At 45.1% G+C, this 11557-nt stretch overlaps 1 protein-coding gene across 1 annotated transcript; it reads right to left on the reverse strand.

Moving 5' to 3' along the window:
- Positions 1-7674: 7674 nt before the first annotated feature.
- Positions 7675-10233, reverse strand: KRBA2 (KRAB-A domain containing 2; the record flags this gene model as incomplete). Its single annotated transcript, XM_032498221.1, is given in 4 exon segments — positions 7675-8976; positions 8978-9228; positions 9988-10134; positions 10137-10233. Coding segments are annotated over 4 exon segments (1500 nt in total), but the record flags the coding sequence as incomplete, so codon positions are not given.
- Between the last annotated feature and the right edge of the window lie 1324 nt (positions 10234-11557).

The following is an 11557-nucleotide window of genomic DNA, read 5'->3' on the forward strand; positions in this document are numbered from 1 at the left end:
TTATTGAATCAGTCATCCTGGGGAAGGAGCACAGAACACAGGGATGTCATGACCTCTGCCTTGGAGATAGACATCATCTAATTAGAGAAAGAGATTTTGTAATTTTGTAGGAGTCATCAACTCAAATGCCTACAGAGGCTAGGCAGATAACATAAATAAAGGGGCTACTCTTCAAGTCTATATATGATTTTCCTCTTATGATAAAGACCTAGTATATTATCTATGGCTGGATAACAAATTACCACAAACTTAGCAGCTTAAAATAAGAAATATTTATTAGCTTGCATGGTTTCTGGGATCAGGAATCTGGGAGCAGCTTAGCTGAATGGTTCTTGTTCTGCCTCTCTCGGGAGGTTAGTCAAGATGTCAGCTGGGTCATCTGGAGGCTTGACTGGGGCTGGAGGATCTACCTCCAATATGGTTCACTCACAGGGCTGTTGGCTGGAAGCCTCAGTTCCTTGCCACAGGGGCCTCTTCATGGGCTACTTGATTGTTCAGGGCTAGCTGTTCCCAGAGAGAGTCATCTAAGAGAGCAATGAGGAGGAAGTTCCAGTGCCTTTTATGACCTAGTCTTGGGAGAAACACACTGAACCTTCCATCATATTTCTATTTGTTGGGAGCAAGTCACTCAGTCCACCCCACACTCAAGGGGAGGGGAATTAATTTTCACCTACTGAGGGGAAGAGTATCAAGAATTTGTGGATACGTTTTAAAACCACCACAGTCTGCCTTCTGGTACCAAATTATTTACATTCCTCCCACATACAAAATATGCTCACTATCCCAAGGGCCCTCCAAAGTTTCATCCCATTTCAGCATCAATCAGCTGAGGGTTGAGAATTCTGCTGTGCTAGAGGTGGGGGAGTTAAGTTCCCCCTGCGGGGTCTTTAAGGATTATTCCAAAGTGGCTGTGGCAACAACACTCAGAGGCAGAAGAAATTAAAGGTCCTAGAAGAAGGAGGCATGGCAGGCCATGCAGGGGCCACATGGGAGGAGCACCCAGGGAGTAGGCTCCGCCAAGCACATGGAGAGCTGAGAGAGAGTGAGGACCCGTGGGCACATCTTTAGTGGGGTCAGGGTGAAGAACTCAAGCAAAAGGCATGAGGGGGTTTCACTGGTGCATTTGAAGCCAAGGAGGGGAACCTGCTGCAGGAACCAGCCTTATCACACTGGTGCGCCTGGTCATCTGGCGGGGTGCTCACAGCCTGTCTGTGGGGAGGCTGAGGCATCAGGAAAATGGGGAGTTTCAAAATTTTGCAATACATTTGCCCTCTGTTATGGGATGAACTGTGTTCCCCCTCCCAAATTCATAGGTTAAAGCCCTAATCCCCAGTACCTCAGACTGTGACTGTATTTGGAGATCTGGTCTTTAAAGAGGGGATTAAATTAAAATGAGGCCATTAGGATGGGCCTAATCGAATCTGACTGGTTTCCTTATAAAAAGAGATTAGGAATAAATGTGTGTGCACAGAAGAAAAGACCATGTGAGGACACAGTGAGAAGGCGACTGACCATCTACAAACTGAGCAGAAAGATCTCAGAAGAAACCAAATCTCTGTACACCTTAATCTTGGACTTCCAGTCTCCAGAGCTGTGAGAAAATAAATTTCTGTTGTTTAAACTGCCCAGTCTGTGGTCCTTCGTTACAGCAGCCCTAGCCAACAAACACACCGTCTAAATTAAGTCCAGGTACAGGTGAGGATCTTTGGATGTAATTCCTTAAGTCCAGCTCCTCAAGTACAGTTCCTTCCCATCTGAATTCCCGTGAACCCAAGAGACAAGTGATCATTTCCTGCGCACCCAGAGTACAGTGGTGGGACAGTCAGAGGATAACCATTATAGCCATCACTGTTTAAAAAGGAGGGACATGAGAGGCACACAGGAGTCCCTGGTTTATAGCAATTCTGAAATCCAGCTGGGAAGAAGTTGAAATCTGCTTATTAGGACTCAGTCCTATTTCTGCCCAGGAGTGAGTCTCCATGGCTCTTTTTATTTTTTTAAAGATACAATCCACATACCATAAAACTCACCATTTAGAAGTACATAATTTAGTGGGTTTAGTACATTCACAATGTTGTGCAACCATCACTACCATTCAATTCCAGAACGTTTTCACCAATCTAATCACTCCCCTCCCCAGCCCCTGGCCTTCTCTGACATTGTGCTGTGAGGAAGCAAGCGTTTCCTTGCTGCTGCTAGCAGGGAGTGACAGTCCAGTTCCCCACTCAGCCTCCGTGGGTGCCCTTGGCAGGGGCAAGGGTACTTTGCTACTGCCGGCCAGAGGTAGGATTTCAGGTTTCCCACTAGGCCTCCCTGGCTGGGAGGGGGAGATGTGTTTCAGTACTGCTCCCCATGTGGCGTCTACTTGGGGTGCAGTGATGGCCCTTGGATGACAGTGAAAATTCTAGCTTCCCACTCAGCCTCCTCTGACACACCCCAGGAGGGGAGAAGAGGCACCTTATTACCAGTGCGTGGGGTGAAAGTCCAGGATCCCCATGCAGTCCTCACCGACACTGGGTGTATGTGTGTGTGGGAGGTTCGTTACTGCCAGGTAGGGGTGTGAGTCCCAGTTGCCCACTAGGTCTGCTCTGATACCACCCTGGCAGGAGGTAGGGACAGGCAGGGGTGGTAGGAGAGGTGCCTTGTTACAGCCTGTCCAGGGTGGAAGTCCAGGCTCCCCTACTCAGCCAGGTTTTGCTACTGAGGATCTCAGCACGCCTATTTCCCCTGCAAGAAGTCCTCGAATGCAGAGGCAGGATGGAGAATGTACATTGGTGAACTGCAGACAATCCTTCAAAGCTCGGCTTATGTGAGGACATCAGTTTGTGGGGAGGCCTCACTGAGCACCCTTGTACAGACTTAGACATCTTTGCTTTGTGCCCTATCTCAGCACTGAGCACTCTACTATGATTGTTTACTTGATGGTAAATCAGCACCATGGCAGGCACATGGTGTTTATTGATGTCGAAGAATGAAAGTGATAGGCTAGAGAAATGGGTGGGCGAGGCGAGATGGAAGAGGACAAGCTAAGACTGAAGACGCATTTCAAGGAGGCTCTCTTCCTGATACAGAGAGTACCTGCATCTGGAGAGGGGGAAGGGTGGCAGATTCCAGGGGTCTGGACTGGCTCCCTCCGCCCTACCCGAAGGCAGAGGCAGTGTGTTAGGGCTGGAAAACAGCTGGGTTCTTACTGGTGATCTGGGTTATGTGTTGAGGAAAGATTCTACTGGTCCCTGCATTTAAGGCAGCCATTTCCAGGATTCTTGTCAGTGTATCAGGAGAAAAGGCATCGGGAGAGGTGATACCCTTCAAAGAACAGCACACTTGGGGCTGAGGTGACATAGGGGGAGGAGAGAGGCAAACATCTGGTCACGGAATGACCCGTCTGTGCAAAACCCAAAGAGGAAAGAGATAAGAGCTCATCTGCTCATGCCACAGGAAGGGTCTAAAAGTGAAAAGAAATCCTAGGCCAAAGTTCCAGGTGCGGAGAAGTTATTGTGAGCAAGGAGCTAGCCAACACAAAGGATGTAACAGTTCAAATTAAACAGAACAGTAAGATTCTAAACGGAGACCCGGGGAAGCCAAAGGCAAAATATCAGGACCAAATTTAAATGGAAAAAGATAAAATATAATTAGATCCAAACCTATATATATGATCAATTATAAATAAGAAAAGTAGACATAAGATAAACAAGCTTCTAAAAGGCAAAGCCTCATATTAAAACGGAAAGCCAATTTGCTCAGGAAGCTCCTATTTCCTGCCCACTTTGTTTGCTTGGAAAACATAGTACAGCAGACCATCTGGGGTAATTAATTCTGGGGTAAAAATGTCACAACGTGGGTAAACAAAGGTTGGCGCCAAGATAACAACAATAAAGTGGAACCAGGAACCCAGAACAGAAACTAAGTTTCAGTAATTCAAAGAAAAGAATTCTGGTCAAAATTCAGAAGATTACAGAGACAAACCTATTCTGTCATTGGTTAACTTTTGAAGGACAGAAGTTTCTTGCTCTTTTACATTTAAAAGTATCTCAGGTTTCAAAATAATTTCTGTAAAATTTCCACAAAAGGAAAGATACGTAAATTACATATTTAAAAACACCCCCACTAAACCTTTCCCCTTAAAATTCTACACCCCAAAGGCACCAAATCAGAAAAGGTTAAAGTAACTGTGCAGATGTAACTGGCCCACACAGTGTTTGAACTTCCCCTTGGCAATCCATGCTTTAATGATCTGTTGCATAAATATCCAGAAAACATGCAAAATAATTTGGAACCAAGAGTTGAAGTCTGAGCTTCTCACATACTCCTCCCTCTCCATCTCACTGCTAACTAATGACATTCCAATGTTTAGCCTCAAAAAACCACTGGGAATAGAATCTCAGAAATATCAGAAGAAAGTGTTTTTTCTTCCCCTAGAGCTGCAAAAAAGCAGATTCCAATCCACAATGTAAAGCTAATTCTGATAAAGTTGTAAGTGGAAGACATTCACTAAAGCATCCATCTCTGGGTCTCCCATCTTCTCTCAAAGTAGCTACAAACCATATATCTGATAAGGAGTTAATATCCCAAATATTTAAGGGCGAGAGGGTATAGCTCAAGTGGCAGTGAATGCCTAGCATGCCTGAGGTACTGGGTTCAATCCCCAGTACCTCCACTGAAAAATCAAATTAATAAATAAACCTAATTACCCCCTCCCCCTCATAAAAAAAAAAAAATCACTGCTTTAGGGAACAAGCACGATCTGTCAATATGAAGGCAACGGAAAGTGAGTTTGGAACAAAATGACCCACGGTGGGGAGGGTAGAGCGCATGCTTAGCAAGCATGAGGTCCTGGGTTCAGTCCCTGGTACCTCCTCTAAAAAGAAAATAAAACCTAATTACCTCCTCCCATCTAGGAAAAAAAAATTAAAAACAAAAACAAAATATTTAAGGAACTTCTTCAGCTCAATAGCAAAAAACCCAAAAGACCAATTAAAAAACAGGCAAAGGACTTGAAGAGACATTTTTCCAAAGAAGACACACAAAAAGGCAGCAAGTACATGAAAAGATGGTCAACATCACTGGTTATCAGGGAAATGTAAGTCAAAAACAAAATGAGATCTCACCTCACACTTGTTAGTAATGATATTACAAAAAAAACCCAATCCAAAGTGTTGGCAAGGATGTGGAAAAACAGAACTCTGGGTCACTGTCAATTAGAATGTAAAATGATGCAACTATTAAAATATCATGAAGGTTCCTCAAAAAATTAGAAATAGAAATTAAAAAAACATATTCCAGCAATCCCAATTCTGCATTATTTTCCCCCAAAAGAACTGAAATCAGGATCTATATTTGCACATCCATGTTCACTGACTGCAGCATCATTCACAATAGCCAAGCTGTGGAAACAACCTAAATTCCAGATGAACAGCTATATGATCTGGCACTGTTGTTTGTTTGTTTTTATTGAGGTATAATTGATCAGCACCATTAATTGAATAATCTAACCCTTCTCACTGATGTGAAATGCCACTTTTACCATGAATTCCTAGATACATGATTCTGTTTCTGGCCTTTATTCACATTCTGATTTCACTTGCCTTTCTTTAGCGATGCGGCACAGAAATCCATATGCAGAAACTCTGGGTGGCCCAGATGGTGGCCAAGTGGAGAATCAGGCATGGATGGTGGGGGCGGGCTGGGGTGGAGTGTCACCACTTAGCTCCGGCCATTTGCTGCCATGCAGAAATCTGGACCAGGTAGGGCCAGATCTTCCAAGTTTTCAAGAGGTGCTAGACATCCAAATTTTTATATGAAATCTTCCGTTTTGAAAGTGATGGCAATTAATACTTTAAATTTAAAAAACACTAACGCGGACAAAATACATTTGCAAACTGAAAGCAAACGTGGCGCACTAGTTGGTGACTTCTGCTGCAGGTGCTGAAATGCGGTAATGCAGAGTAAGGCTGGACTGGGTCTAGGTGTCCACCTTCAACTCTCTCCACTGCCAACATTAAAAAGCAAAAGAGGAAGACTCAAGCAGCAGCTCCGGAAACCCAAGTTATTTGTAGCCATCCCCTGGGAAAGACAGCAGCATAGTGCCTCATTTCACCTCTCACCCACACGAGCTGATGATGTGGTTCCCGGTTTGCCCACAAACCAGGAGGTACTAGGTCACTGGTGGAAGGGATGGTAACATCAGTCAAGTTGGGCCTCCCAGGCCCTGTGAGGCTGAGGGACAAAGGAAGAATGGAGAGTGAGGTGCTGGCCAAGGACAGAGCAAGATTCTGGGCCCCAAAACAAGCTGGGAAGTGACACCATCGCCTTTCTAATAATGATGCAGGCTCCATGGATAACCAACTTAACACTGTTCAATCAGCAAAGTAATGGCAATGGACAGAGATCTCCAGCTCTCGGCGGAGGACAAGATCTGCTGGCACCAAGGACAACTCACATCGTAGAATTTCATCTGCATTATCTCACCGCCTTTCACAACCCTGTGAGGCAGGTGGCATCAGGACTGCTCTTGCCCCTTTCAGAAGAGGAAACCAGCACCAGGGGCGATCAGAACGGTTTTTAGCTCGCTCTGGGATATGCAGGAAGAATGAACAGGAGAATAAAGGACGGCAGGCCCTTTCTCTTCCCCTGCATCCATCTCTGTAGAATCACTTATTCACTCAACCAATTCTTAACTGAACACCTCTGATGGGCTAGGCACTCTTCCAGGCCTCGGGAACCTAGCAGTGCACAGATCCTGGGCATTATCCTTCCGCTTACTCTGAACCACGACCCAGACTGGCCCTGCTCTGTTCTTCTCTGGTTGGGGCAGTGATATCAGGCCAACTTTTGCATTTTGCTCCAGAGTTCTTAGTTATTTATTCCTCTGCTCTGGTCACTTCCTGGAATGCACTGACGCGTTCCGGGAATACAACATGCTTTTCTGTACTTGAGGCGTGGAAAAGTGGCAGACTCAGATTCAAATCCCAGCCGTGCCATAATTCTGACCCACTTTTAAAATATGTTTCAGGCAGGTCACGCAATAATCCCTGTGTGGGCCACTCTAGGAGCGGGGGTGGCACAGTAAGTGTCTCTTGAAACAGGAAACAGAGCTCAGCTGGTGGGGCAGCCAGTCTCTGAGGCATGTTACATCAACCTTTTTTCTTCTCACTATTTATCCTGCATCTACATCTTTTTCTCAGATGCCCCATCTTTTGGGTTCTGTGTCTGAGCAGGACGAGGCAGGGGAAGGAATATGTAGTAGACGTGCGTAGGGGAGCCCCGTCAGCTCTACAGGCTTAAGAGCCCATCAGTTCATGTTCTGCAGGCAAACGCACTCTTCTAACTGATTGTAGCTGGTAGAGCTGCATCCCCCAAAGGTATGTCCAAGTCCAAACCCCAAGCACCCGTCAACGTGACCTGACTTGGAAAAAGGGCCTTTGCAGATGTAATCAAGGTAAGGATCTCGAGATGAGACCATCTTCAGTTAAAATGGGCCCCCAATCCAATGACACAGATTTGGTGTCCAATGGTGTCCTGTAAGAGATAGAAAAGGAGCACACACACACAGAGGAGAGAAGGCATGCGAAGACTCACGTGAAGACGAGGCAGAGTCTGGATTTATGCTACTATAAGCCAAGAAATGCCAAGGCTTGTCGGCAGTCACCAGAGGAAGAAGGTCATGGCATGGACTCTTCCTCAGAGCCTTCAGAAGAAACGAAGCCTGCCGACAACTTGATTTCGGACCTCTGGCCTCCAGAAAATCGAGAGAATAAATGTCTGTTGTTTTAAGGCTCCACGTTTATGGCAACTTGTTACAGCAGCCCTACATCAGAGACCTGATCCACTTTTCCCCTCTGAGCCAGGACTACCGCAGACAGCCTTCCTGAGAGTGCGGCCTTCGTTCCTTCCCCTGGGACCTTGGCAACAGTTCTCAGATGGCTAGTGGTACCCTGAGGCACTGTGATTGTCCAGCCAGCAGGTGTCTGTTCACCAGCAGAATAGACCTGGGGCCCCCTGTGAGGTGCTGGGCTCTGCAACTTCGGGAGGAGTGGGGTTGACGTCCTCATCCATATCAGATCTGTCTGCTCCAACCTCAGCCCTTTCTTCCTGCCTGATCCAAAGGCTGCTTTCTAGCTGTTCTTCAGCAATTTCTAGTTCTTCTTCTGTTTGTAAAATAGCCACAGTTTCCCGGGGTAGGTGAGAGGAATAGAGTCCAAATTTGGCTTTGCAACCAAACATTGCTTCATACGGACTCTGCTGCAGAGAAACATCAAAGGCCTGATTCCTCACCATCTGCATGAATCGCAGGCCTTCAGCCCAGTGACATGAGTGGTGACTCTGCATCCAGGCACTTAGCATGCTCTTGACATCATGGCTTGCTCGCTCCAGGGAGCCCTGGCCTTGGCCAGGGTGGTACTTACCAGAGACGATCTTTAGGTCTGGCCATACCTCATTGAGCTCGTTAACAACCTGGTTTGTCAGCTCCACGCCACTGTCAGATTCTAACACACTGGGTGTACCAAGAATTGTGAAAATATCCAATAGGACACTCACCACCTCGTGGGCCTGTTTGGCTTTTAATGGCCGTAAAATAATAAACTTGGTCAAGTGGTCCTGATAATATAAAATAAACCTGAACTCGCCATCAGCATTTGACTGCATGTCAAGTATTTCCACTTGGCATCTGGAGTCAGTGTCCTTCAGTGGCATGGGCTTAGGTGGAGGGCCTCTCTTGGGTACTGGGTTCTTCTGGTGGCACTGTTTACACAGAGTCAGATACAAGACAATGACCTCTTTGGTGACATTCCCGTATTTCCCCTGCAGCTCCTTGAGCATGCGCGTCCGCCCGCCATGCCCGATGTTGAGATGTGTATCGTGAAGAATGTCAAACAGCTCCTCCTTATGTACATAATACCGTACTCGATCTCGTTCTCCGTGAGTTGCCTCTATTAGTTTCTCTGTGCCTTGTACAGAGATCACGTCGTATTTTGCCTGCTCGGCGATAATCACGTGATGACTTCTTCCCCTTCTCCTTAGCTTCTTTGACTTCCTTTATTGTTTGAAAGTACTTTTCTTTGGAAAATACCTTGCTATTGTAACTTTTGCTTTCTACTAACTTAGTTACACTGGTGAGAAACTTTTCTCTCATGCTTCTTATCTCCAGTTCCATTTCACTTGTATTTGAAACACCAGGGGGATCGTTTCCAGCTCTCTGTGGCACCATGGAGAACTGCAAGAAGGATGCTAAGAAAGAGAACAAAGTTAAAGTTAAATTCACTGATATTCCACCTGGAAGACTTTCCCTTCAAAGTTCCTCATTAATGCTTTCATCTGGTTTTTGAAGACATGGAAGAAAGGTACCAGAGTAACAGCAGAAAGCAATATGAGAATGATACCAAAAAGCCCACTAGGACCATTCAAAACCAGAGTATGTCAACAGAATTTTAAATCAGCAAGATATACAAATAAGTAGTCATTTTAGACTTTAGGCAAACAGAATACATAATGAATCTGTTAGCACACATAGTACAACCTAATTAACTGACCTTTGTTAATTGAATAGGAGAGGATAAATGGAAACCCCTAAAGCAATAGGTTAATATCCTCCATTCCTTTTATTTTTAGAAAATTATTTTTTAATAAAGCTATTGAAAAAAATTTATTTCCCCCTCCTTAATGGGGGCACTGGGATTGAGCCCAGGACTTCATACATGGCAAGCACACGCTCTGTACCACTGATCTATTACCCCTGACCATGTTCCTTTTAAAATAATATAAATGAGAATGTTGCTAGAGGGTACCACATAATAATAGTAAACTCTGAATTTGAAGTTAGCACCAGGGAGGACTTTTTAGCTTTCCCATAATCAACTTAATTTCTTGAGGCTGAAGAGTCTATCCTCATTTTAGGAGATACAAGGAGAAAAGAGGGGGGGGGGTATTTTTAAATGATGGCTTTTCCTCTGTTGATTCTACACAGGATTAATAAGATTGACTCCTTACCCTGAGGCACCACGTTCTTATAACTGTCCAGCATTGCGCCCCTGCTGCAGTCCTTCTGAGAGGCTTCCTAACAGTTCCAATCTTTGATCACATCCTCAAATGTTGCTGCCTCCTGAAACAACACCGGCTGCTGTCAAAGGCCTGTTCTGTCTTGGGACCTGGGCTCAGGAGCAGCTGCAGCAGAACTGGGGAAGAGGCAGTGGAGGTACCGGGAACAAAGGTGTGTCCACATACGTGACTGAATGGGAGTCATGTGAATACTACACAGAAGAAATGAGAAAAGAGGTAAAAGAAAGGTCTCATATCCAACAAGAGGAGTCCAGCTTTGTGGGTGAGGAAGACGGGTTTTGTCCTCCTGGGAGGTCTGCAGGTCTGGTCTGTTGTGACATGGCCTGAGTTGGAGCCCACAAATTTCCAGAACAAAGCAGAGAGTCCAACTGAACTTCAGCACTCCAAGGCTAGGAGACACTTTGAGGTACAGGCTTGATGGTTCTGAATAGAGGTAGCAGTGTCTGTTTCCAGAAATGGAAAAATTACACCTATGGACACAGCGATATTTCAGGAGATCATCATGCCAAAAAGAGATACCCCAAATGGAGTCTACATTCTACCGACTGGAGAATTCCTCAGGAAGAGAACTTGATACTCAGGTGTCTAAACCGAGGTTCCTTAGTTAGAACAAGTCCAGGATACAGGACGGTGACGGGGCCAGGGGAAGAGTTCTCATGATGATCACAGGCATTCCAACAATTTTAGGAAAAAAAGATCCCCGAGATGCCAGCCATCAGATGAAGAGCTGAGGGGCAGGTGGAATCCTGAGGAGAGAAAGATGGAAACATTTAAAAGCTCTGAGCAAGAGTCTCAGTTAAGCCAAGCCTGCTTCCATGTCCTGAAGGTCCTCCACTAAAAAGGCTTCGATTTCCCTTGCTCAGTATCACTGGTTAATGATGCAACGTTCCTGATCTAAGACACTACTGACTGTAAAATCATCAGCTTAATGACAATTTTCTTTTGAGAGGAAAAACAGAGGCCCTGTGTTAAATGAAAACATCCAGATTTTTAAAACGTGAAAAATAGGCACTTCAGAATTGAATAGAATGTTTGTAAAATGCTCTTTAAGCCTGAGCTTAAGATCCTCAGTGTAAACTGACACTTTAAAGGCTCTGAGAAGTCCTACAGTTGAAAAAAAAAAGTTTGTTTCATCCATTACTCCCATATCATCATTGACATTAGACTGTTTCCCAAGGAATTGTCTGTTATCATTTGACAGTCCTAGAAATTGTCAGCAAAGACTTGAAAAAACCACAAGATATTCAATGAGATCCAGGAAGGGCACCTTCCAGACTGCTCCCTGAAACCAGCACCTCTCAGAAATTGAGTGGCTGCACTGGCTGCAATTTGAGGCCCTTCGAGGGACTGCATGGGAAGAAAAAGCTTCATCTTCATCCGATAAAAGAATGACAAAGACAGACTGGAAACAGTTTATAACCAAAAGATGAAAATCTCAGTCTTTAAGATAAGAAATGGTCCTTACACTATACCAGGAAATTCTAAAACATAATTCAAGAAC

This window comes from Camelus ferus, chromosome 16, assembly GCF_009834535.1.
Source record: "Camelus ferus isolate YT-003-E chromosome 16, BCGSAC_Cfer_1.0, whole genome shotgun sequence".
NCBI classification, from domain to species: domain Eukaryota; kingdom Metazoa; phylum Chordata; class Mammalia; order Artiodactyla; family Camelidae; genus Camelus; species Camelus ferus.